The sequence below is a fragment of the Zalophus californianus genome, chromosome 11 (genome assembly GCF_009762305.2).
Source record: "Zalophus californianus isolate mZalCal1 chromosome 11, mZalCal1.pri.v2, whole genome shotgun sequence".
Classification (NCBI taxonomy): Eukaryota; Metazoa; Chordata; class Mammalia; order Carnivora; family Otariidae; genus Zalophus; species Zalophus californianus.
This window is the reverse complement of record NC_045605.1, coordinates 59,249,865-59,277,347: the sequence shown is the minus strand read 5'-3', so window position 1 is coordinate 59,277,347 and position 27,483 is coordinate 59,249,865. Positions and strand designations below refer to the sequence as shown.

At 46.5% G+C, this 27,483-nt stretch overlaps 1 protein-coding gene and 1 pseudogene across 4 annotated transcripts in view; one reads left to right on the top strand and one right to left on the bottom strand.

Moving 5' to 3' along the window:
• Window positions 1-27,483, bottom strand: part of CLPB (caseinolytic mitochondrial matrix peptidase chaperone subunit B) — a 173,174-nt gene that overhangs the window by 57,861 nt on the left and 87,830 nt on the right. For all 4 annotated transcript variants that reach the window (XR_003517316.1, XM_027578461.1, XM_027578462.1 and 1 more), the window contains exons 6-7: window positions 13,726-13,823; window positions 927-1,041 (exon numbers count right to left, since the gene is read on the bottom strand). Coding sequence is in view for 3 of the 4 variants with exons in the window: in XM_027578461.1 (XP_027434262.1) it covers window positions 927-1,041; window positions 13,726-13,823 (213 nt within the window). In the remaining variant the exon portion in view is untranslated. The remainder of the gene's footprint in view (window positions 1-926; window positions 1,042-13,725; window positions 13,824-27,483) is intronic.
• LOC113913939 lies at window positions 12,030-12,511 on the top strand (annotated as a pseudogene).

Below are 27,483 nucleotides of genomic sequence, written 5' to 3'. Positions count from 1 at the left end.
CATGGGTTACTCTGCCCCTGCCTCATCTGTCTGAGGTCACATTCAGAGAGTCATGCACCCGAGTCACAGAACAGAGGTGAGCCCACCACCTTGAGCAGAACCTTAGTTTTATATTCTCTCTAGTGGGGTCCACATGGGTAGGAGGGCAATTAGAGTAGGGGTTACACCAGAGAGCAGTCTGGCTCCTAGTATGGGACACAAGAGCTTCTAGGGTCGAGAAAAAGGTACTTAAGACTTGTTCAGGATGTTTTCCCTAAAATTGAGCCAGTTGTTGACAAACTATACTGAAGAGTGGCAGAGTTCCAGGCTGGGAGACAAAAGATAGAAGTTTTAGTTTTGGCTGAGTTGCTACATTACAAGTGATGGACAACCTCCTGTTCTCTGGGTCTTAGTCTGCCCACCTGAAAGGTGGGGGATGGGGACAGTGGACCAGATGAAGTTCAGAGAGCACAGGAAAGCAGCCTGAGCGATTATTATAAGTGCTCTGTATCTCAGCCTCCTCATCTGTAAAACAGGGATTTGGGGGGCCTGGGTGGCTCAGTCGGTTAAGCGTCTGCATTCGGCTCAGGTTATGATCTCAGGGTCCTGGGATCAAGCCCCGTGTTGGGCTCCCTGCTCAGTGGGGAGTCTGCTTCTCCCTCTCCCTCTGCCCCCCACTCATGCTGTCTCTCTCTCTCAAATAAATAAATATCTTAAAAAAAGGGGGGGATTTAATGGTACTAACCTCACGGGGTTGTTATAAGGACTAAACGACAACATATGTGAAGAGCTTATCACAACGCCTGGCACACAGAAAGTACTCAACACATGTTAAGTTGTAATAGCCACCTCTGCACGGTACGGTGACAGCAGGATGTACACCTCACTGCAGCAGACCACGAGCCAACCCGCCCTCTTTTGGTGCTGCCTGGCATCCTGATACTCACCAGCACCCACTGTGGCGATGGCACTCTCCTGGCCAATGATGTGCTCCTTCAGCCGCTGCTCCAGGGGAAAGCGGCGCCGCTCCTCCGCCTCACGCTTCCGTTGCTTCTCCTGGTACTGTGGGGGGAAAGAGAAGGTGGCTCAGGAGTACTGGGCCCAGAAGGATCGTTTCATTCTACACTATAACCCAGGGGCAAAAAACATAGGTCTGGGGCTCCAGGGGTCCTGATGCACACTCTGGCTCCTGGCCACTGAAGGCTGGCCCAGTCCTTCCCATGTCCCTTTGTCCTAGGCCTCACCTTAGGTGGCCACTGCTCAGGAGTCCTGGCTCACCCTGCTAGTAAAATAAAGTACCGCTAGTAGATTAACCCTTGACTCTGGAGTCTGACAAAAGACCTGGGTTTGAATCCCAGCTTTATCACTTACAAGACGTGCTTATTATCTGGAGCAAGTTACTTCCTCTCAGTTTTCTCATCTGTAAGTTGGGGATTAAATATGATGATGTACATAATGAGCTGGCATGCAGTATAAGTGCTTAACAAATAGAGGTTCTTTCCTTTCACTTATCCTCTTGAAAATCTTTTTGGTTTTTACTCTCTCTCTCTTTTTTTAATGTAAGTTCTATGCCCAACATGGGGCTTGAGCTCATGACCCTGAGATCGAGAGTCACACACTCCACCGACTAAGCCAGCCAGGTGCCCCAAAAACCTTTTTGGTTTTTAAACCAGAGCTATGAACACTCTCCACTTCAATGATATTGCATTTCAATTAAACACAATTATTCTGCAATTGCCATGTGTCTGGCCCTGTGCATGCCATGATGGAAATGGTAAGGTGGGAAGAAGGAGGAGGACTGGAACCTAGGGGGTTCTAGTAGCTGCTGAGTGCCTGGTGTGTATCTGGCCCTTAGCTTGTTGGTCCGCTTTAGAAAAGGCAGAAGGAAGGAGACCTGAGTGTGATCACACTACAAGGGAAGAGAGGAGAGCCAGGCCTGTCCTCAGGGAGCTCTAAGTTGGACAGGGAGGTGAGGCAGGGCTTGTACACAAATACTTCTCAGGTGGTTATCAACCATTTTCCTCCAAAGCATGCATGCCTATTTCTACCTTGTACCTATCACTAAAAAACAAAAAAACAAACAAAAACTTCCCACTATTGAAAACAAATTTGTTGGGGCACCTGGGTGGCTTAGTCAGTTAAGTGTTTGACTCGACTTCAGTTCAGGTCTAGATCTCAGGGTCGTGAGTTCAAGTCCCACATTGGACTCCATGTGAGTGTGGAGCCTGCTTAAAAACAAAAACAAAACAAAAACCAAATTTGTTCCATGTTTTTGAATCTGTCCTCTAAATCAATTATGAACTGCCTGAGGGCAGGCACTATCTTTTACTCACTGCAGAAGTCCTGGCACTGTGAAGGCAGCTGGTGAATGTTTGCAAAATAAATCTGGTGACAGATAAGAAGAGAGAATTAACAGCTAAACTGGGTGGCACAGAAGTCCAGAGAAGGGAAGGATACGCAAAGCCAGGAACATTGTGGGGAGGCTTCTGGGTGACTGGAGGCTTGAAGAAGCTGTACTACTGGCTTAGACAGGGGATGTGGGACTATCTGGAGGCCAGGCAGGGAGCATGAGTGTGCAGGTCTGATGATAAAGTGCTCATGGAGCCAGGTGGATGGGGGAAGGAAGCAGGACTTGGAGTGGGACAGAAAGACCTGGATCTTAGGGAGGCTCCTTTCCCTTAAGACCCTGTAACACTTGACAGTTTTCTAGAAAGAGAGCTGCCAAGGTAAGGCCCTGTCACAAAAGTTGTGGCTGCAGATTGCTCTTGCAGGCAGAGTGGATGAAAAATACCTGCTGCTTGGGCAGTGTTTTCCTGTTACAGTAGTGACCTTGACAGAAGTTAAAAAAAATAAATAGCAAACAATCCAATTTTGGCTGTTGCTATCAGTCTGTAACTGAAAGCTCCCATCAGTCCTGGGTTTCATATGGAGCAATAATTCGGCGCCAATCCCAGTGGAGCGACGCTTGCCGGTTGGAATCCAGAGTGTCACCATGCTGCTCCCTCAGGCACCACATACATCACCTGGCTCTGATGACTCCACCATATATCTGCCTCCTCCTCTTCCCTGCCCACCCAGCCCCTCTCAGCACTTGGGTCCACTGGGCTGGAAGGCTCTGATGGGGAGATGCACACATCCTGCCTGGTCCCACACGGCTAGCAGCCTGGCCAGCTTGGAGTCAGGCAGGCCACGAAAGCAGCTTGAAGCAATGGAAGCTGGCTGCCGAGGGTTTGCCGGGTCTGCTTCCTAACTTGCCCTCAGTGATAGGTCTCAGACTCTTCCTGCCTCTGGGCCTTTGCTCATACTGCTCCCTCACCACAAAGTTTCCTCTATTCCCATCTACCTCTAAATGCCCTGGTGATCTCAACTTAAATACCACATTGTCTAAGGAGACTGGTGTAAGGCTTTACGCCTGCCCTTGGCACCTCCAGAGCATTTATTTAACTGCCTGTTTGTCTCTCCTTCTCAACCATGCAGTCCTCAGTGACAAAGGCCAAGTCTTATTCAGCTCCACAGCTCTATGACACAGCACAGGACCTGGCACCCAGGAGTCAATGCATGCTGCCAACTGAATGAGGTTAACTACTGGTTGTGGAACCACTCGCTGAGTGCCAGGCACCGTACAAAGGCACTGCACTTTACATACAGTGTCTCCTTTAAGCCTCACAGTTGTCCCTGTGGGAAGTTTGGCTCCTCTTTTGGCTCACAGTGGGGCAAATTGTATGGCAGAGATAAGTGGCTTTGCTCCAGACAGACCTGAATTCAAACCTCACCTCGTCCACCCTCTGGCGAGCTGACCCTGGGGAAGTTAATTCACCTCCCTGAATTTTCATTTCCTCATCTCTAACATGGAGACAGTAAACTCACACCACCTTGCAGGATCCTGGTGGGATGCTGGTGAGGATTAGGTGCGATAATATACACAAAGAATGTGGCAGAGTCTCTGGCACAGAGCAAATGTATAGGCAGAAGTGGTGGTGTGAGGGACTCAAGTGGACAGCACAGGAGCTGGCCCCTGACAGGCCTTTGGTAAATGTTACTTCTCTCCTCCTTCACTGCATTTTGATAATTATCTAACCCAGTGCTTTTATGGAGGATGAGGTAGGGGCACTGGAACCCTTTTACCTAATTTAAGCTGTATGGGCTCCACAGATGAAGAATTCTCTGGCTCAAGCAGAATCTAGGAGCCTAGTCAACTTAGATGTCCCCACTGCCCAGAAATGGCTCCTTCCTGAAGAAGCCTAGGTCTGAGGGTACCATCTCAATACCAACTGGGTTCTGGGGACACCTCCACTGCACAAGGCAGCTCATCTCTGCCTGTCAGTTTTCCTTATGTGGTAGAGAATTCTGCCTCTAGGTGCTTTCCATGCACTGATCTATGGGGCCTCTTAGAACATATCTTTTTCCTCTGTCATAGGCAAACATGACTTTTCTTGCCACTCTGTTGGTTTGGGTATAAACACTTTGGTCTCCCTAAGTCTTCTCCAGGGAAATTTTTTATCTCCTATAACTCTTCGGTGTCATGATTTTAGGTGGTTTTAGTATTCCTGTTATTTTCTTGGGCAAGGAGAAAGGGGCCTTAACTTCTACGGGGGTGAGTATGGGGGAAAGGTTGTACTGTGATCTGGGTTTCTTTTTCTTTTTTTAATTAATTTTTTTTAAAAAGACTGTATTTATTTATTTGACAGAGAGAGACACAGCGAGAGAGGAAACACAAGCAGGGAAGAGTGGGAGAGGGAGAAGCAGGTTCCCGCTGAGCAGGGAGCCCGATGTGGGACTTGATCCCAGGACCCTGGGATCATAACCTGAGCCGAAGGCAGACGCTTAACAACTGAGCCACCCAGGGGCCGAAGGAGACTCTCTGCTGCTGGGAGCCTGATTCTGGACTTGATCCCAAGACCCTGGAATCATGACCTGAGCTGAAGGCAGACTCAACTGACTGAGCCACCCAGGCACCTTTTTCTTTTTTTTTTAATTTAAAGATTTATTTACTTATTCTGAGGGGGGGAGGGTGAGGAGCGCATGAGTGGAGGGAGGAGCAGAGGGAGAGGGTAAGCAGACTCCTCGCTGAGCATGGAGCCTGACCCGGCCCCATCCTGTAACCTCAAGATCATGACCTGAGCTGAAATCAAGAGTCAGATGCCCAACTGAATGAGCTATCCAGGCACCCCTGGCTGGTTTCTTAGGAGCTTAGCGTGTCCTGGGAAAGATCCAACCTGTGGCCTTAATCTAGGCATATCCTGATTCTCCCCCTACCTGGAACCCCAAATATCTATTCAGAAAAACTTCTGAAAAGGATCAGACTTTTTTTTTTTCCTTAAAGACTTTATTTATTCAGGGCGCCTGGGTGGCTCAGTTGGTTGGGCGACTGCCTTCAGCTCAGGTCATGATCCTGGAGTCCCGGGATCGAGTCCTGCATCGGGCTCCCTGCTGCTCGGTGGGGAGTCTGCTTCTCCCTCTGACCCTCTCTCCTCTCATGTGCTCTCTCTCTCTCTTTCTCGCTCTCGCAAATAAAATCTTTAAAAAAAAAAGATTTTATTTATTCATTTGACAGAGACACAGTGAGAGAGGGAACACAAGTAGGGGGAGTGGGAGAGGGAGAAGCAGGCTTCCTGCTGAGCAGGGAGCCCGATGCGGGGCTCGATCCCAGGACCCTGGGATCATGACCCGAGCCGAAGGCAGACGCTCAACGACTGAGCCACCCAGGTGCCCCTGGATCAGACTGTTTGATAAAAATGTACAGGATCCTGGGATTAAACCAGGTTAAAGGTTACTGCTTTATGCTCTTTTCCAAATGCTTAGCACAGTTTGTATTTTTAAAAAATGTGTTGAATGAATGAATGGCTTCTTAAGGCATTAGCTATGAGCCCAGGCTTGTGAAAAGCTAGCTAATGGAAGAACCTAGGAAAGGAAAATACTTGGTCTGTATATATTCTATTTGGGGGAGGAGAGAAAGATGGGAGAAGGCACTTGGTAAGTCTCCTACTACTGTTCCTGGCTTTTTTTTTTTTTTTAAAGATTTTATTTATTTATTTGACAGAAAGAGACACAGTGAGAGAGTGAACACAAGCAGGGGGAGTGGGAGAGGGAGAAGGAGGCTTCCTGCTGAGCAGGAAGCCTGATGCGGGGCTCGAACCCATGACCCTGGGATCATGACCTGAGCTGAAGACAGACACTTAATGACTGAGCCACCCAGGCACCCCTGTTCCTGGCTTTTTGAGGCAATGCAGAGGAAGCCTACAGGGACTAAGGACAAGGCCCTGCTTTGACAGGGTTCCAAGAGAGGAGAAGATAGGGCAGGTGACCCGCCCTGTAGAAGCAGAGGGTACTGGGCTGAGAGGCACTAGGAAGAAGCCACCCAGGAAAGCAGGAGTGGGGGAGTGATCATCTTAATAAAAGCCATATGCAATTAGCTTCAGAAGCCCTCACCTGGAGCCGGCAGCAACCAGCTCCCCATGCTGCATCTTGGCTGGATAATCGTGGCCACTGGTTTCCATCATTCTTGATTTAATATGGCACCCCTCCTGGCTGTGAGTGCATTTACAGGAAAGGGCTGGGAGGCTGGGGTGAAGCCTAGCTAGGCTCTCTCTCAGAGGTGGGTGGCTGGGATGAGTGGTTCTTTGGGGACGGTTACAGAGAGAAGGGGTATGTTAGGCACCCCTATTACAGGGTATCCCTCAGGGAACAGGTCTGACAATGAACCTGGCAATATGTTCACTGAAAGGGCAGCTGAGGCAGGGGTGGGAGTGATGAGTAGGCAGAATGAGACCCTGGGTAAGAATGTAGTAGGTATGGAGGAGGGAAGAGAAGAAAGGCCAAGCTACAATTTGCCTCCTCATGGAAGGTCAGGGCCACAGAGCCTACTGGCTGCTTTCAGATACACTCATATATGCCCCATCCTCCTGACCCTGACCTCAACTAGCATCACAGGGTTTCTGCCATGTTCTGAAGCTGGAATGACAGAAAGGACTGGGCAGGAAAGTCACCAAAGGGACCAGCGGGCAACAGATAAGACCGGGGTCAGGGGATGATGGAAAAAAACCCTGAATGCAGGGGATGATGGTAAGAGGAGCCCAGGAGGTACAATAAAGAAGCCTGGAGAATGAGAGAGGCACCCAAGGGATTTGGAAATCTCTTGAGCTAGCTCATCAAGTATATATCCCTGTAGAGGAAGTCAGGGAACAGGGCAGGTATCAGTTCTACCACACTTGGTGACTGTTATGTCAGCATCCTGGATTGCATTCTCCTCTCTTGCAGCCCCATCCTCCTTGCTGCCAGAGTGATGTTTTAATATGTAAATCAGATCATGTCATTCTGCAAATAGCTGGGCTGATCCAAGGACTGGTGAGAGAAGGTTAAGAGGGGCAAGGACTGGCTCAAGTGAGAAGATGAGTTGTGTTCTCAGTGCATCCTATCAGGAGGCACGAGCATGTTGATTATCCTACAACTGGTGATGTTAACTTTGATCACTTGGTTAAGGTGGTCTGTGCCAGGTTTCTTTACTACCATTTCCCCCTTTGTAATTCATAAGTATCCTGAAGGATGAGGATCTGAGCCTATGTAAATAATCCTGTTACTCCTCAAACTCCCACTCACTAGTTTTAGCATCAACTGTGAAGTCTCACCCGATAGGGGACTAGCTGTTCTAATCCTCATGGCCCTAGGAAGTTCAGAGCATCTCCTCCTCCCCTGTACAGAGGTGAGGTAAATTAAAACAAAGTTCCTCTGGTAGCAAGTAATAGAGACAGAATGCTAACCCTTGCAGTCTGGCTCTAGAGCTTGCACTTGCCACCTTGCAGGTAAGAAAAGACCTGTTCCCTGCTTTGGGGAGTTCAGGGAGATGAGATTTAAAACACAAATCTCCTATTCCTACTCTTAGCACAGGGTTATCTAATGATTTTACTGAAAATAAACACCAGAAGATGTTCTTGCCAGAAATACATAACCTGAATTCAATCATAAGGAAACATTAGATGAACCCAAATTGAGGGACATTTTACAAAATAACCTGCTTGAACTCATTAAATGTCAAGGTCATGAAAGACAAGGAAAAACTGAGGAACCATTCTAGGTTAAAGGAGACTACTAAAGAGACATGAAACTAAATCCAACCTGGGATCCAGAATTCCCTTTTCTTGTAAGGATAATCATTGGGACAACTGGTAAAATGTGAATAACATCTGCAGATTATTAATATAAAGATTAATGCCCTGCTTCTGAGGACTGTACCAAGGTAAGTAAATGTCCTTGTTTTTTAGGAAACACAACTATTTAGGGGTAAAGGGGCATCATGTGTATAACTTACTTTTAAATAGTTCAGAAAAAATTATGTATCTCTATATGATTATAGATTATATATAATATTTATATACATCATAAAGCAAACGTGATAAAATTAACAATAGGTAACGTGGATGAAGAGTTTACAGAATTCACTGCACTATTTTTGAAATTATGTAAAAATAAATCAGGATAATGCTTACCCTTGGGGGATGGGTAGTGACTGGAAGAAGTATAAGGTGGGTTTCTGAATATAATGGTCTATTTCTTGATCAGATGTGTTTAGTTTGTGAAAATTCAGTGAGATATATACTTGTGATATATGCACCTTATAAAAGTATATTTCAATACAAAGTTTTTAAAAAGTTAAAAACAAAAGACAGAGCAAAAGCTTGTCCCCATAAAGCAGATAGCTCTGTGTCTGGCCCACAGTGAATAAGTAAACCTGCAACAAAGGTCAGATGGTACTGCTGTCCCTGTAAGGCCAAGCACAGGGCTAGGCATGCAGTATGTTGGCACTTGAAATGAGATGCAGCGGGGAGCAGGCTGGGCAAAATGGGGAAGGGGTATCACTTCACCCTAAGAGGAGTAAGAGAACCCTCTTACCCTCTTGTGTACCTCACCCCTTCTCTCCTAGAGGGCTTTCCCCAGCTCTGATGGGCGCACCCAGGCTTACAGCCCAGAATGCAGGCCCAGGGGAGCACTGCATCCCCAGCTACCCCTGAAGCAAATGAAAAAATATAGATATAGGAAATGTGCTTGTGATTCTGTCACGGGGATATGCAAATAAAATATATATGATAGGCTTATCTGCCTAATATTCCTGCCAATTCATTCTCTGGGTGTGATTAAAATGAGCAATAAATTCCTCGTGAGTCTCGGTGGAATGAGGATTCGGGAGTGGAGATGCACGCTGGCACCAGCACATCCCCCTCAGCTGAATATTCATCATGGAATAGCTCCCCATATTTTTGTTTTATCTGCCATCATGTGCACAAAGATATATTTCTACCTCTCTCCTTCGTCTCTTAGTTAAAACATGAAAATGGTCTACTCTCCATGTAGTAAAATTCTTCAAACTGAGATCACAAGCTACCTTCTCTATGAAGCCTGCCCTGCTCGTTCTGCCTGGAGGTGGTCCATGCTTTCTTGGAGCCCCCCCAAACTCTCTGCAGACCACTCCTAACGTACAAATCAGTCTGTGGGTATGAGAGCTAAAGAGTGCCTGCCTCTCCCCCATCCTCCTCTTCTAGCCAGCCAGCTCAGAGGACAGGGGCTGGGCTTCATCTACTTCTGAATCTTCTCAGGGGGCCCAAGGAAGCTACTGCACAGAGAATGCTGAGAAACTGAGCAAACTGACAGTAAGGAGAAAATCATTTAGGCAACTTAAGGTGACAGAGATTCTTAGATAAGTGATACATTTTAAAAGGCAGAATGAAATTAAAGATTACGCTTATGGATAACTTGAAAATGGGAAAATTATCAAGAAATAATATTAAGCAGAGCACCTGGCTGGCTCAGTCGGAAGAGCATGCAGCTCTTGATATCAGGTTCATGAGTTCAAGCCCCCACATTGGGTGTAGAGATTACTAAAAAAGTAAGTAAACTTAAAAAAAAAAAAAGAATATTAAGTGGAAAAAAAAAACCCAGATTCCAAATATGGAACTAGGATCATAACTCAAACACCTTCAGGGCCAAGTAGGAAATATAAATGTCTGACAGGTCAGCACATAATATAATAAGGAGTTGAGGGGCCTGTGGCTGGAGAATCCACACTCCCAACCCCCAAGGGGTCACATTTTTTAAATAAATTCTTGGGTGGCAAAATAAAATATGGCTGCCAGTTTGAGATTCCTGTATATACAGTAGGCTATCAATCAGGTTTAAAAAAAGAGGCCAACTATATATAGATAGATAGATAAGGTCCAGAAAAGGCAGATCTAATATCATAAAAAGAAATCCTCTCATTCATAACCCAATAGTTAGTTATAACAACTTGACTTTCTGGAAGTCATCTGCTTTCTTTTCTTTCCTTTTTTAAAGATTTTATTTATTTATTTGACAGAGAGAGAGATAGTGAGAGCAGGAACACAAGCAGAGGGAGTGGGAGAGGGAGAAGCAGGCTTCCCGCTGAGCAGGAAGCCCGATGCGGGGCTCGATCCCAGGACCCTGGGATCATGACCTGAGCTGAAGGCAGACACTAAATGACTGAGCCACCCAGGCGCCCCAGTCATCTGCTTTCTTTCTTTCAGCTTCAGTTTTTGTTTTGTTTTGTTTTGTTTAAGATTTTATTTATTTATCTGATAGAGAGAGAGAGCACAAGTAGGCAGAGTGGCAGGCAGAGGGAGAGGGAGAAGCAGGCCCCCTGCAGAGCAGGGAGCCAGATGCGGGGCTTGACCCCAGGACCCCAGGATCATGACCTGAGCCGAAGGCAGCCGCTTAACCGACTGAGCCACCCAGGCGCCCCTCAGCTTCAGTTTTCCCATCTGTAAAATGGAGGTAGTAAGAGCTGCTTCAAAGATTTGTTATAGGATTAGAAAAAACACAGAGAGCACCTGGCACAGTGCCTATTATTCACTTGGGCACTAGCCTTGTACTAACATGGCCAACATTAAGCCCCTCTAAGGCAGCCAAATTTAGTTAAGGGTTCCTCAGCAGCCCTAACCCCTCCACCTATGCTGGCACTAAGAGGCCTGCCCTCTGTCATACCACTGAACACACCATGGGCTCTCTTGGCCAAGTCCAGGGTGTGCTCTCATGGGGACAGCTATTGTGCCTGAGAGGGATGACAGGAGTGCAGTTCCCGAGGTTATCTGAAACATGTGTAGGGACTTCCTTAAGACACCTGAGGAAACTGACTTGACCTCGAGGGCTGCTCCTAGGGGTGGAAAATCTGAATAGAGAGGAAGGAAGTGCTTGTTCTCTAGGAACGTTCACTCTTGCTAGTCCCAGGCACTCCTCAGGATGTGCTGTGAAAGCCCATCTCCCTTCCTACCCTCCCACCTTCTCTGGAAGAAACTACCACAAGATAGTTACTAAGGATCCCAGGGAGACAAACTATATGGTTAATGCTGGTTGCCAGATATTTCCAGTTCTCCCCCTTCTGGGTACATGGTAGGATTACTCGTCTTGGCCTCTTGTGATTGGGTGGGAACAAGGCATTAGTTCTGTCCAGTGAGTTGTGAGCGGAAGTAAAGGGTCTACTTATAGACTGAGCATTTAACTACCGATGCAAGACCCTCCAGAGCATTCTTTTCCCTCTGGCCAGCAACCTGCAACATCCCAGAGGGTGGGTGTAATGCCAGTCTAGTCTCTGAGGGCCTATGATGAACAGAGACCATCATGGACAGGCTGCATGAAGCCAAAAATAAATCTTCACTATTTTATACCACTGAAATCCTGGGTTGTTACAACATAATCTGGTTTATTCTGACCAATACATAGATAATTGTATACTGAATGGAACCTTAGAAACCATTTTGTGCAATGTCTTCATTTCACAGAGGTAAACTGAGCTTCAGTGAAGGGAAATACTAGCTCCATGTCACCCAGTCAGTGAGTGGTGGAGTTGGGATCACAACTCATATCTTGTGTGTCTCAGTCCAGTGACCTAAGGGCTCTTACTCAAGACATAGAATATCTGACACTAGGTGGGACCTGTCATACTGAATCATCTCAAGGCACTTCAGCCGATGTGCCAAAAGAGACTCCATGATGATGGAAAGAGCAGAAGAGTGAGAGTCAGTAACCAAGTCTGCTCTTTCACGAAGATGGCACCAAAACCGAAGAAGGAAGCCCCTGCCCCTCCCAAAGCCAAAGCAAAGCCAAAGCCAAAGCCAAGGCTTTTAAGGCCAAGAAAGCAGTGCTGAAAGACATCCACAGTAACAAAGAAAAGAAGGTCCGCATGTCACCTATATTCCCATGGCCCAAGACACTGCGTCTCTGAAGGCAGCCCAAATATCCTCCAAAGAGCGCCCCCAGGAGAAACAAACTTGACCACTATGCCATCATCAAGTTCACCCTGACTACTGAGTCAGTCATGAAGAAAATAGAAGACAACAACACACTTGTGTACATTGTGGATGTCAAGGCCACCAAACACCAGATCAAACAGGCTGTGAAGAAGCTCTAGGACATTGATGTGGCCAAGGTTAATACCCTGATCAGGCCTGATGGAGAGAAGAAGGCCTATGTTTGATTGGCTCCTGACTATGATGCTTTGGATGTTGCCAACAAAACTGGAATTATCTAAACTGAGTCCAGCTGGCTAAATCTAAATTTTTTACCATAAAAAGAAAACAAACAGGGGAGGGGGGTGGGGGGATGGGTTAGCCTGGTGATGGGTATTAAAGAGGGCATGTTCTGTGTGGGGCACTGGGTGTTATGCACAAACAATGAATCATGGAACACTACATCAAAAAGTAATGATGTAATGTATGGTGATTAACATAACAATAAAAAAATTTAAAGAAAAAAACAAATAAAAAAAGAAAATGAGTCTTTCATTTCTACTCCTACCACTGAACCTACTACATGACCTTGTATTCAAGTCTATTAGTTTCTGTTTTGACACTAAAGCACTTTGGGGCCAAAGGCAAGCCATGCCACATCCCTGGGCCCCAGTTTCCTCAGCAGTAAGATGAGTCCACTGTTTAGGCTTCAGAGATTTGAAACGTGTGCCCTGCAGAAGGACCCCCACAGAAGCTGCCTGGGAGAGAAGGGCTAGGCCAGGTGGCTGTGGCGCTGGCCCACCTCTTAGCTTTAGTTTCCTCCAACTTGTGCTCGCTTCGGCAGCACATATACTAAAAATAGTTTCCTCTGACTTATTTGTTTAGGCTTTGGTAGGATTTCCGACCACTGGACTTGATGATTTCTGAGGTCCTTGGCAACTCTGAGATTTGTGATACTAGTTCTTGGGTTCTGCCCAGTAGTTCCTGAGGGATAGCGTGGTGGCTGGGAAGAGCAGAAGGCAGCCTGCATTTAGGGAGTTCAAAAGTTTGGTTGAGAAGATCAATTTATAATGGAGATATTTTTGGCTTAGACTGTACCAGGCTTTCTGGAGTATGTGTGGAAGGGAGTGGTGAGGGAATGATTCTGGAAGGAGTGATGATGGGAAAGGATTGCCTGTGAGGTTAAAGAATATGTGAGGCCTGGGGTAATAGTACTTGGGCTAAAGATTTTGTCTAACTATCCCTGGTCCTATGAAAAGGAGCTAGGAGGCCTATTACCTCAACAACTGAATTTGAAGAGTAGTCCTCAGAAGTCAGAAGTGGCTCAGGCCTCTGCCTGGTCATAACAGGGGCAGCTTCCTATTCTTGATGAGATTGGGGGCTAGATTTGTATTTAAACAGACAATAATCATCTAAGGAGAAGTGGCTTTGGTATGGAGCCAGACATAATTTAATGAGTGAAAGATTAAATGCAGCACGGAGTGCCCACAGGCCTTCTCCTTTCTCTGAGACTTACCTTTGCCTCAGAAGTCCTCAGAAGCTTCATCACCTCCCCTTCTCGGGCATAATCCAAGGGTGTGTGTCCCATTTCATTCCTCTGCAGGGGGTTGGCTCCTGGCAAGAAGAGGAGTAGTCAAAGACTCTATGAATGATCGGTGGGGCCTCAGCCTTCCCTCAGAGGTGACGTGGGCCCTGATTTCAGAGGAAGGAATTCCCATGGAAACAGGGAGCAACAAAACCTAAGAGATTGTAGAATAGTGTGAAAAACATGTCAAGGTACTCTGAGAGGACAGTCCTTAGTTCTCTGACAGAGAGGTCAGGGTATCGGGGTTCCTACACATACATGCACACATGTGCAGAAACATACTACTCATACTACTACATACACAAAGATGCGTTATATACACATAGATGTGTTGTACACAAATACACACACACCCCCCCAAATACACAGAGCTATCCTACCACCAATGCGTCAGTCATTAAAATGTCCCTATGATTAAGCTCATTTGCATAAAGATGAATATTCATTAATAAAATCATATAAAAGGGTTCCTTTCTAAAGCACAGAATATCCAAAAAAAAGGTAAAACAGCCCCCTTTTTTCCTGCTCTCTGCTCCACTCTCTCCTTTAATGCTTTTTTACCTTGGTATTTCCTGCCTACCAGAGTTAGCAGAGTCCTCTGAAAGGAAGTGGACACCACCAGGAACCTGGCTATGGTAGCCCCAAGGTTTGATGCTCTTACCAATGCTAACTGTTGGTGAGTGTGTGCATGTGGGCAGGCATTTCTTCCAATCATTAATTTCTGTGATTGGAGGACAAAGAACTTGGAGTATGATAAAAAGAAGGGGCTTGCCCAGGCCATGCATCTACCTTCTTTCTATGTTCTGGCAGCTGACGAGCCTATATATCAAGTGTCTACTTGGTGTAATGTCTTGGCAGATTTGGAGGAAAGGCTCCCCTGACCTCCATATTGTTAGAATCTCCTTCCCAAAGCCCAGGTCTGAACACCTCACTCCCCTCTTCAAAAACTATACATTCCATTCAGTTTGGCAAACCTTGAATGTGTAGGGCTTGAGACACAGAAGAATGACATCTGGCCTGGCCCCGAAGCACTTCTCTCAGAGCAGGGAGACCGAAACATAAGAAAGCTATGCCTTGAACAGAGCAGATGCTCAAGAACTAGGTACTAAACAGAACATTCCTTGATCTTTCTTGCTAAGGAAGTACTGTCTAAAAGTAAGGAAGGGTTAAGACAGTCCCTGCCATAAGGATGTAGTGGGCTGGCTGGGAACACTAAATATGCACGCAAACGCACATCAGCATGGGGCCTGGCTCAAGGTGGGTCTGTCTAGCTACTGTTTGCGGATGGACTGTAAAACTCAGCATTTCTCATTCCTAGGCTGTGGAAACATTTGTTCCAGGATATAAAACTATTCCTACTGAAGTTCTCTGCTTCTTAAAGGTCTATAAATTTATCAACAATTGTAAGCATTTATTAAGCATTTACATGTGGCTGTCTGCCTGGGCTGCAGAGGAACAGGTGTGGGAGGGAGGAGGAGGGAGTGGGGCAGAGAGCAAGAAGTATGATCCAGGCCAAGGACACTTATTATCAATGAGAAAAATTAATACTTTTATACATGATCCTATTTTCTAATAGGAATTTGAAATAAAATATTTATATTCTTTTTTATTGATATAATTCACATAACATAAAATCCAACCTTTTAAAGTGTATAATTCAGTGGTTTTAAATATACTTACAGGGTTGTACAACCATCACCACTGATTCCAGATCATTTTTTTTTAAGATTTTATTTATTTATTCATGAGAGACAGAGAGAGAGAGAGAGAGAGAGAGAAGCAGAGGGAGAAGCAGGCTTCCCCAGTGAGCAGGGAGCCCGATGTGGGGCTCGATCCCAGGACCCTGGGATCATGACCTGAGCCGAAGGCAGACGCTTAACCATCTGAGCTACCCAGGCGCCCTTTTTTTTTTTTTTTTTTAAGATTTATTTATTTGACAGAGAGAGACACAGCGAGAGAGGGAACACAAGCAGGGGGAGTGGGAGAGGGAGAAGCAGGCTTCCCGCGGAGCAGGGAGCAGGACGCGGGGCTTGATCACAGGACCCGAAGGCAGACGCTTAACGACCGAGCCACCCAGGCGCCCTCTAGATCATTTTCATAACTTCGAAAAGAAACCCCATAACCATTCCCCCTAAACCCAGCAACCGTTAGTCTACTTTCTGTTCCTATAGATTCGCCTATACTTGACATTTATATAAATGGAAACATACAATATACGGCCTTTTCTGTCTGGCTTCTTTCAGTTAGCACGTTCTCAAGGTTCACTGATGTTGTAGTAGGTGTCATTCATGCTGCAACATGAAAGCAGGAATGCAGCATTCCTTTTCATGGATGAATAAAGCTCCATTCTGTGGATAGGCCACATTTTGTTTAGCCATTCATCAGTTGATGGGCATTTGGGTTGTTTCTCCCTTTGGCTATTGTGAACAATGCTGCTATGAACATATGTGTACAAGTCTTTGCGTGGAAGTGTTTTCACGACTCTTGGCCATAAATCTAGGAGTGGTGATAATAGGGGCTGCAGGTATTTACTGAGCACTGACTATGTGCCAAACACTGAGCTCTGAACTTCACGTACACTGTATCACTTAAACCTTGCAACCACTGTTGAGAGGGAGAAATTAAAATCCCCACGCTACAGACATGAAAACTGGGGCCCAGGAAAGTGAACCAACTAGCCCAAGGTCACAAAGCTAATTATCTGCTTGGGCCAGGAGTCAAACCCATCGCCAGGTTTTCTCAACTCCAATTCTCCACACTCCCACAGGGCAGCCATGACACAGTCCTACCGAAATATCCTTCCCTGGCTTTTCAGCGCTTACAGGATAAAGTGCCACCTCCCTGGTAAGAAGGGTGTCTGTGCTCTTCCTAACTAGTAGGCAAGTCCTTAGGGGCTCTGTCGGAGTCTCATTCTTTCAATTCTATTGGCGGTGACTGGGTGCTTTGTATCTGCAGGGCTCTTTATGTAGGATGATGGCGGATTGGCAAAACCAAGGAAGGAATAGTCTTCTTTTTGTATTTCTTTTTTTTTTAAAGATTTTATTTATTTATTTGACAGAGAGAGAGACAGCAAGAGAGGGAACACAAGCAGAGGGAGTGGGAGGGGAGAAGCAGGCTTCCCGCTGAGCAGGGAGCCCAATGCGGGTCTCAATCCCAGGACCCTGGGATCATGACCCGAGCCGAAGGCAGCCGCTTAACCGACTGAGCCACCCAGGCGCCCCTCTTTTTTGTATATCTTGACCACTCTGTAGCAACTGATACTTTGGCCACTCTCCTTTGAGTTCTATAAAACCATTTTTTCAGGTTTTCCTCACACCCCTGTAATCATCTCTTGTGCAGACTTCTCTTCCTGTCTTTAAGATTAGGTGTTACCTAGAGTTTGCATCAAGGCACAATTCCAGCTTTCCAGAAGCTAATGGGGATGAGAGATGACCAAACAACTACAACTTGGGCCGAATGTGTCAGTGTGCTGAAGGAGGGACAGACAGTACTGTGGGGGCCCAGGAAGGAATGAAGTACTAAGGGGCTTGTTCACCTGGTTTGGCCTTACCAGCCCATCCCTGGTCTCTCTGGTGCTCAACAGTGAGGGGCTCCACAAGGCTGAAGGCCAGTGGCAGATGGCATCCTCCCCTTCCCCCCAAGTTCCTAGATCATGGCTAGGGCTGAAAGGGACCTACAATTCAGCAGTTTTGGAAAGGCCTCCTTTCTTAGGCAGCCTCAAGGGGAACTCAGTCGCTAGATATGGGCTGCAGTGAAAGGGGAATCTATAAGGGGAGACCTATAGAAGGGAAAGACAAGAGGAGCGAAGAGGAGAAGAGAAATGGAAGAGAAGGGGGGAGGAGAGGAAGAGAAAGTGAGAGAGAAGACAGTGGGAGACTGCGTCAAACAAGTGCTGTCAGTGATCTATATTTGCTTACAGAATGAAAAATGTGTGCCATAAACATTGGCCACTGAGTAATTTCTAGTAGGAGTCGTGTCACTTCTCATAAAGGATGGGATGGGGACAGGTAGGACATCTCTGCACCTGGGCCAGCCAGCACAGGGATGCCTTTTAAAGGAGTGTTGGGCCTATCTCTAGCTCAGGAGGCTCTCGGTCAGTCCCCACCCCAGCCACTCCTGAGGGGGGAAGCCAGCCGGTTTCCCCAAGGTTCTGCAGCCTCAGGGCAGCACTTCTGCTCCCACTTTAGGAAGGCTGAGTGGGGGCACCATGGAAAATATCCATCTAATATTAGTCCCCCAGCCCCCCACACCTTTGCTCTCATGCTCTGACTTGACTAATTGCTGTAATAATTGATAGAACCTGACTTCTACAAGTGATCGATTTCACCTCCACGACCAACGGCCACAAGCCATTATACTCCAATAAATAACCACACTGGGTCTCACCCGCCTGCCCTCTCCGGGGGCATCAGGATAGCCTGTGCCCTGGCCTGACCTCCCCTTGTCTCCCACCCAGGGCCCCTCCGGGCCGAGCAGCTGGTCTAGAGGGTCAGGCCTCTGGGAGCAAGTGAGAGGGCCGAATGGAGGTGGGGAGTGCTAATCGCAGGCCATCCGTCACCTCCCACTGGCTGTCTGGGGCTGGGGCCAACACCTGGAGCACCCCAGGCAGTATAGTGCAGGACCCCTCCTCTCCTCTCCCTGCTCCAGATTAGTGTGTCCCAGCTTATAATATTTGATAAATAGCAGACTGGCTTCCTGGCAGCCCTGCTGCGGCTGTGCCTGCCCGCTACAGCTGTGGAAGGTCACTCATTGGGGAAATATGTTTCTGTCAGTGGTATTGAAAAAAGTTTAGTGGAGTGACAGGCCTCAATTTTTCAAATTTTATTAACTCCATCCTCTTAACCATTTGTCTTGAATTCCTTCAGATTCTCGGGGACCTGTCAATAGGGCTTGGGTCAGGAAAGTAAGGTGTGTGTGTCGGGGGGGTGGTATGGGCTGGTCCTGGCTGGTACCAGTGGCTGGCTTGGGTCTCATCATGTAAAGCAGTGGAAATGGTGTTGGTAGGACAAAAGGCTGGCCCACTGGAACCCAAGGAACCCCCTGCTCTTCTCTGGCATAGTGCCTGACTTTGGTTTGACACAATCATAGATTTTCTGAGTGGAAAAACACCTTAATGGTGAGCTCTTCCAATTCCCAAGAAGAGACGCCCCTCTACTACATCAGAAACAGGTGGTCTCACCCTGGCTCCCCTGAATGTGCCCAGAACCTAGCCCCGAGCTCATGGTTCTCCAAGGGGTTCCTCCCACTAAACCAAGGACAGAACTTGGTTTCATATGAGTTCCACCTCTCCCTTCAACCTCACTCCCACCTTGGTCTTCCGGCAAACACCTGTTCATCCTTAAAGACCTGGTTCAGGCTTTTCCAATAAACCTTCCTGGTTTCCCTCCATCCCAGGTTTGGAATCACCGTTTGTGCTCCCACAAGCCCTTCTGCTTCTACCTTAGTGATCATTCTGCGTGGAAACAGTCTGACTGCGTCCAAGACTGAGAGCTCTTCGAAGTCAGGGATCATGTCTGATCCACTGCTATATCCTTGCTACCCAGCACAGGGTCTGGCACAGAACAGGTTTCACTAAGATTTACCAAATGAATGGATTTCTCTCCAGGGACTATCTTCTGAGGACACACAAAACATGGCTGCTCTTCTGGCCTCAGAAGAGCCCTCTGACAGCAAGTGTGTGATCATGTCACTGACTCCTGTAGGCCAAAGCTCCTAGTCTCTTTTCTTGTCCGAAGACATCTCTCTGGAAAATTAGGTTGGGTCAGGCCCCAACACCCTCTAGGCTCTGTGGACAGGAAGTAGGGAGGAAGTGGTGGGTCAGACTGGCTCATTTGCCCTTCCTTGGGAGACGGCTGAAATTAGGGTGGGGGAGGCGGCTTGTTACTCCCTCTACCTTTGTCACTACCCGTTCTGGCCCTCTGCCTACCTCTGTGAATATCAAAGAAGTAAACGCTAGTATAAGAAGGCTTTAAAAAAACACAACAGTAACTACCCTATACAAATGGGTTAGGCTGTATTATCAATAATACTGACATGCTCACACACTCCCCACTGTCCCCCACAGTTCTATCAGCCATACTGGCCTTCTAGTGATCTAGGTCTACCACCACTGAGTTTCCATGACTCACACCCTTCCCCTACATGTAGCTGGCTCCCAGCCCTCTAAAACAGCACTGGGTGGGGGAGCTTGCTCGGGTGGGGGTTACCACTCCCTGGCTGTGTGATCCAGGACACTTTCTTCACTTCTCTGGTGGTAATGATTGCTGCCTTGCCTACGTCTAGGGGTTTTGTTTGGACTGAGTAAAATAAAAAGCTTGAAAACGATTGGGGGGAAAAAAGACTGTATAATGTTCTTTGTAATAACGTTTATATTCACTCTTCCTTCCATTTTTACTGCTAGCTCCTTTACCACCTTCATCCTGATTTTCACTATTTCAACAGTTTGTTTACCCCCCATTTAGAAGTTTTTTGCTGAATATAAGGGAAATTTTTCCAATAATCAGAGATGTCTGTCAGTGTGGAGCGGTCTACTCTTTCTGGTTGTGAGTTCCCCACCAAGGAAGCATTCCTAGAAAGAATGACCATGTCAGAGAAACCATACGCCTTCCCTGTCTCCACACTGTTGTTTGGGCCACTCTTCACGCCTGGAAACCCACTCCTTATTTCCGACTACCCCTTCTTCAAGGTCCATCCCTCTGGGAAGCCTCTACCACCCTCCAGCTCTCAATACTCTCTGTCTGTCCATGGGCTCCTGTTGTCTTTCCAACACCCTCCCTTTCCTGGGGGCCCATCCCTGTTTAGTCCTCACAGCTAGTATGCATGTAGCCCCTCAGTTCAGAGAGAGAAGAGACCTGTCCAGAATGCGGCGAGAGGCTCCCACTACAAGGGAGATACATACTGTGTAGCTGGGGAGATGGGAAGCCACAGCACCAGCCAGAGAAGAGCAGAGGTGTTACAGTACGTGAGCACTAAGGAACCAGGAAGAGCCCCAGTTCCCTGATGTTTTGTCCTGAGCTATTTCCATAAATCACACCAGTGAGCATTCTCAAGATACATACACACACATATCTGTGCGCTTCTAGATCCGCCTCCCTTGTGACCAAAAACCTTTACCCAGCACTCACTACATGCCATATCCTGTGATGACTCCTTCCATGTATTTCATTCTTAACAATTTGAAGAAAGCAGAAGAGGTATTATTTTTCCCATTTCCAGACGATTTAACGGAGTCTGGCAGAAGAGCAAGATGAAAAGAGATAAGCTAACATTTGTTGGGTATAAGGCCTTTCTTTGTACATAGTGTCTGAATTATTCATCATACAAAGACTCAGAGAAAAGAGGCTTAGAGAGCTGAAGTAATTTGCCCATGGTCACCCAGCAGACAAACAGTAGAGCTGGAATTTAAAGCACATATTTATTACACTAGTCTTTCTTCTGTATTTGTTTGCAATTTTACATAATCAATTTTTGTTGTTTTTTAAAGAAGCCCGGTCTGGTTTTTCCACCACATAGTGCTACTTTCCAAAGACCTGATGACTCAAAAACAGGCAAATCATCTCTCTTCTTCCCTTCCAGTGTGCTGATATGCTCCAAAACCAAGATATAGGAGGATTTCTAGAGGTAGGTTTGAGATAGACAGTTTTGTAAGGGTACAAAATGGGGTTCCTTTTCCTCTCATTCAGGGCTTCCCCATCTGGGTACCAGGTGAATAGTGACCCACATCAACTGACATCCTAGAAGATCATCTACAAGTCCTAACTCCCCAATGGACACAGTCAGTTGGGGTCCCTTGCCTTCAGAGAGGGGGATATCTAAAGTTCATGGAACAGAGAGCTACTGCCTCATGACTGGATCCAGCCATTCCATTAAAACCCACTGAGTACTGATGCTGGGCCAAGTGCTGGATACACAGTTGAATCAGACTGGTTCTTGCCTTTGGGCAAGACTCCCAGACTGATGGGAGACAGACAGGGACAGAAATAGTGACAATGTAGTGTGGTGAGGGCAGACAAGGGGATGAGGATGATGACTCCCCTCCCCCCACTACAAGGGAGATACATACTGTGTAGCTGGGAAGATGGGAAGCCACAGCACCAGCCAGAGAAGAGCAGAGGTGTTACAGTGCATGAGCACTAAGGAAAAAAAGACTGGAGAAGCCTGGGGAAGGGAAGGCTGGAGCCCAAGATGGTCATGGAGACTGTGAGTGGGAGAGTGAGTGCTAGACTCAGGCCTTCTAGTCCAGGGCTCTTTCCACCTGCCCACAGTCTTGGGCCCTACACCCAAGCTTTTAGTTCCAAGTGACCAGAAGGACTGGGCCACACCAGCTGTCACTATTCTCTTCACTGGTGGCAAACTCCCGGAAACTTTCCCAGACCACTCTAGCCTACATGGACCATTTCCTCCTTTGAACCCCTATAACACTTAATTGATCATCACACACTTTTTATATACATATGTCTCATCTCCAGAATCAGATGTATTACTAAAGGGATGCCCTGTGAATATCCAGAGAAGGAAATGGTGATGATCGCCAGGCAATGAGGATGGGGTCACAGAAACCAAGTCATGCCAGACTAACCTCATTTCCTTTCTTCATCAGGATTATCTGTTTGCTCAATCAGGTGCAGTCAGGGCAAATGTGGACTTCATCAGACATTTGATGGGATATCTCAGGACAACCTGAGGACATGATGGAGAATTGTGGGCTGGGTGCCAGGACAGTGTGGAAGGTTAGTAGTGACTGGTGGACTAACCAGACCCAAGGGGAATGGAGTGACTAATAGATCATAGGTGACCTGGAAGGAAGTTTTGAGTGGCAGCAAATAGGGTTGGTCTTGTTTAATATGTTTATCCTTGACAAAAATATCATAGGATGGTCTGTTCATCAAATCTATGGGTGTCAGATTAGGGTGGGAAGAGCCAGACACACCTGGTGGAAGGCTGACATTAAGAGTTGAAACAAATGAGATGAAAAGTAATGGAGATAAATGGGAAGTCATGGGTTTTAGGAGAGAGACAAAGTAGAGATGGTTCTGGGAAGTGTGATCAAGATAGGAAAGGGTTGGGTGCCTGGCTGGCTCACAAGAGCATGTGACTCCTGATCTCTGGGTTGTGAGTTCAAGCCTTACGCTGAGTGTAGAAATTACTAAAAAAAATAAACTTTAAAAAAAATAGGAAAGGGTTGGTAAGCTACATGAGAACAATGGGTTAAGGAACTGGAGGTTCAGGATGGAGAAAAGATAGCTTAGAAGAACATGCCTGCATCTTCAGGTACTGGAAGGGCCAGCAGTGGAACAGGGATTAGAGCCATTCTACATAAGCCCCATGGTAAAGTTAAGAACCTTGGAAGCAGATTCTGGTTGAATATAAGAAATTTCTAACCATCATCCAAAGAGAGATTCTGAGCAGCCTCAGGAACAAATGAGTTCCCCAGCACTGGGAGTGTTCAAGCACTGAGCGGATGACCATTTGGTAGATCTACTACTTACACCTCAGCTTATGGAGGTTTTTTTCCAAGACTAATTGTTAATTTGTGTTTATTCATTCAGAGATACTTTTTGAGAACCTTTTATGTGTCTGGCATCAAGCTAGGTGCTAGGAACACAAAGGTGAATAAGAAGACACTATCCCAGCTCTTAAAGAGCTCCCAGTCCTGCTAGGAGAAGATGGGTAAGTTTATATCAAGAGTATCTTGTGCCTCGATTACAGGCCTCAGCACAGGGAAGGCTGGCTTCAGCTTAGATTAAACCAGAGAGATCCTGTAGAAATCCAAACACATATTTGATTACTAAAGGCCATAGCTTAATCAAGCCAAATCACTTGCTTAAACCAACTGCTGGCTGTGGGAACAGAAGTGTACACTGAAACACAATTCGTGAATTTTTGTGCATGATATTTTGCTCTTAAGAGTCTGAGATTTGGTCTTTGGCTGGGACTTGTTTATGTACCTACAGATTGTCTTACAAGTGGCTGTGATGTCAGGGTGAAGTGATTTAGCCAGCAGGGCTACCCAACTCTCCATTTCTTACCCACCCTATGGGGACTGCTTCAGCACAGACATAAACATGCTCCTGCCGTTACCTTATTGCACTCGTCACATGGGGAGGCTAGAAGGCTTGATTCAGGGATATGATTGGATTTTAAATCCCAGTCTCACAGGATTTTAATTACTGGTCTGGGGCAGCAGGGATAGGCGCTGGCTGCCTTTGGATGGAGGAGGTCGATACGCCACTCCACAACATATTGAGCCACAATGCCTGCAGACTCTATTGCTCTATTTAATCATCTTTTGCAAAATTTACAGTGGAACAGGAGGGATCAATACAGAATTTATCACATTCTCTTGTAAATATGAGCCAGGAAAGAGTTCCAGGCAGTTTGTTACTGAGTGGGAGGGAACATGTCTGTGTACAGCTGGGTATTAGGAGAGGAGACAAAATCCATACTTCTTGGCATATGCTACAGATGCTCAGCCAGTCCCCCTTAAGTCTGAAAGCAAGTTCAATGGGAAGAACACAGATTCATTCATTCACTCATTCATTCAATCAACCAACCAACACTCCAGAGCACCTATTTTATGCCAGACTCTGTAGAGGCTCTGGGGATACAGACTGGTAATTCTGCTCATGAGATCATAAGCAGAGATATACCACAATGGCTGTGCTACTTACTAGTGAATGGTGGAACTTGGGCAAGTTACTTAACAATGACTTTGTTTAGGGGCGCCTGGGTGGCTCAGGTTGGTTAAGCGTCTGCCTTCGGCTCAGGTCATGATCCCAGGGTCCTGAGATCGAGCCCCGCATCGGGCTCCCTGCTCAGCGGGGAGCCTGCTTCTCCCTCTGCCTCTGCCTGCCTGCCTGCCTACTTGTGCTCTCTCTCTCTGTCAAATAAATAAAATAAAAAATCTTAAAAAAAAAAAAACAATGACTTTGTTTATACATATGGAATATGTAGGGAATAAATCAAATTCAGTTATTTTAATTATTAAAAGAGATAAAAACCTTAATATAGCGCTTAGTACACAGTAAGGACTCAATAAATAATAGCTATTGTTATTTTTACTACAATTACCATTGTTATTATTTTTTAAAGATTTTATTTATTTATTTGAGAGAGAGAATGAGATAGAGAGAGCATGAGAGGGGGGAGGGTCAGAGGGAGAAGCAGACTCCCTGCTGAGCAGGGAGCCCGATGTGGGACTCAATCCTGGAACTCCAGGATCATGACCTGAGCCAAAGGCAGTCACCCAACCAACTGAGCCACCCAGGTGCCCTACAATTACCATTATTAGGCATTCCTTCCTACGATGCAGCTCACCAATGGTCTATTGCAGAGCTGGCGTATTGAACAGGGAGCCAGCCACCCCATCTCTTGAGCAGACAGAAGGGAGCCTGGGATGGCCTTCCACACGCTAGACATCTGACCAGGGCTGCTGGCAGCTGAATGAGTGGAGCAAGGGGGTAGAGGGTGTCTGAGGAGGAGATACATGTTGAAGCTCTGTTTTTTTGAAGCTTCGATTGTAATCCCGGAAACAATAAAATAGCCTCCTAAAATTGCTGTGGGGGGACAGAGTGAGAAGTGATATACTTTATGGGGGTAAGCCAGGGAAAGTTATGCAGAAGACAGGTAAATGAGTTGGCTCTTGAAGACTAAGTAGGAGTCTGATAGGTAGAGAAGCAGGGAAAGGGCATCCTAGGCTGAGAAAAGTGGATGCGCAAAGATTTGGAGGCAGGAAAGACACTATGCTAGGGAAGCAGCCCTTGAGTGGGCCTGTGGTAGCAAAAGTTCCTGTCTCCCCAGACCTACCTGGCTGCAGGGATCCCCTGGTAGGCCTACCAAGCTCTGGTCCCAATCCTGAAGCAAACCATCATCCCCGGCCCCTCTTGGAGAGAGGGCGGCAGAAGACTGATGGGGTGCTCTAGGAAGACTTGCATGCGGGTTAAACATCTGGGCTTATCTTAAAGGCATTGGGAATTGCTGAAGGTTTTCAAACAGAGGAGTGCCAGGGTTTGCAGGGTATAGGCTGGTTTGAAGGGGAAGTAGGGAGACCAACAAGAAGACTGTTACAACTGGCCAGGTGAGACTGAAGTCTGAACTAGGGTAGTGAGGACAGAGGAGAGAAGATGGATTTGAGAGAAAATTCTCAGACAGATAGGCTTGATGAAAAATGAGAGTGAAGTCATCAGACTTACTTACAATACTTCCTTGTTTGGTGACCAGTAGTTGATGCTGCCAGTCACCAAATAGGGAATATGGAAGAGTCTGTGGAGGGTTGGGTTTGGATACACTGAATATGAGATGTCTACAGAATATTAAGCATCAGCAGAGCTATTGGAGACATGAAAATGCCTGGCTTGTTGTAAGGCAAATATGTAGGCCAGTCTGGTTAAAAAAGAGATGGTACAACAGCATGGAAGTAAGTGTTCAAACATAATTAATATACAGACTTAGGTGGGAAAAAAGGGCAAAAACAAAAACTCCTACCAAGGATTTCTGCTCAATGCAACCTAAGGTAGGGGTTTTCTAGATGAGAGATGTTTCTGAATAGCATGTGACATAGGCACTGGAAGTATGGGGATCCTCAGCTTATTTTCATTTTGGGCAAGTTTCCTGGAAGTTGTGGGCTCTCAGGAGGCCAGTCCCACTTCCCTCTCTCCCCACAATCCAGCACAGACTACCCTCCGAGGTGGCAGCAGGCTCTGTGCCCAGAAAGCAGCTGGGAGCAACTGTCAGGGGAGGGAATGACTCTGGATAAAGCAAAGTTCAAAGTGCACATAATAAGAGCCGGGGTCCCTGGGCTTCTGCATTCCCCCCACCCCCTCCCACAAATGACAGCTGAGACCAAGGTAGCCACGCCTGGGGTCTGGGCTGAATTTAGCAGTCATAATTATACTGCTGACGTCTGGGGCAGAGCCACAGTCTCTGCAGAAGGCAGCAGCTTTTGTTCATGCCCTGAAAACACATCATCTTCAAACATGCTAATCGCATGTCTGCTTCTGTCTAACAACATTGAAGGGAGGCTGAGGAGAGGGCACACAATGCCCACACATCTGGCTAATTCAGTTATGAGGCCAATCAATCTTGATGGGTTGTCTATAAAACATCAACCACCCCAAAGGACTGACCTGACCAGATGTTTAAGCTTCTGCTGACCAATCCCAGCCTAATGTCCACAGCAGAGAAGAGGGGTTTTCAAGAGATGGCTTATGCTGCCACTCACATGTTTATTCCCAAAGCTAAGTAAAGCCTTCTGCCTGGATGAGAGCAATCAGTACATTAAAGTGGTGGCTGAGCCAGGCTTACCGAAGTGAAGCTGACTCTTGAACAACACAGGTCTGAACGGTGCAGGTCACTTACACATGGATTTATTTTGATAAATATAGTACAGTACTATAAATATATTTTCTCCTCCTTATGATTTTTTAAATAACATCTTTGCTCTAGCTTACATTATTGCAAGAATACAGCATATAATACCTATAACATACAAAATATGTATTAATCAACCGTTTATGTTATTGGTCAGACTTTTCTGATCAACAGCAGGCTATTAGTCACTGAGTTTTGGGGGAGTCAAAAGTTACATGCAGATTTTTGCCTGCACGGTGCCCCTAACCACTGCATTGTTCAAGGGCCAACGGTATACTCATCAAATATACAGACTTTCACTCTGACCTTCGGGAAGGCAGG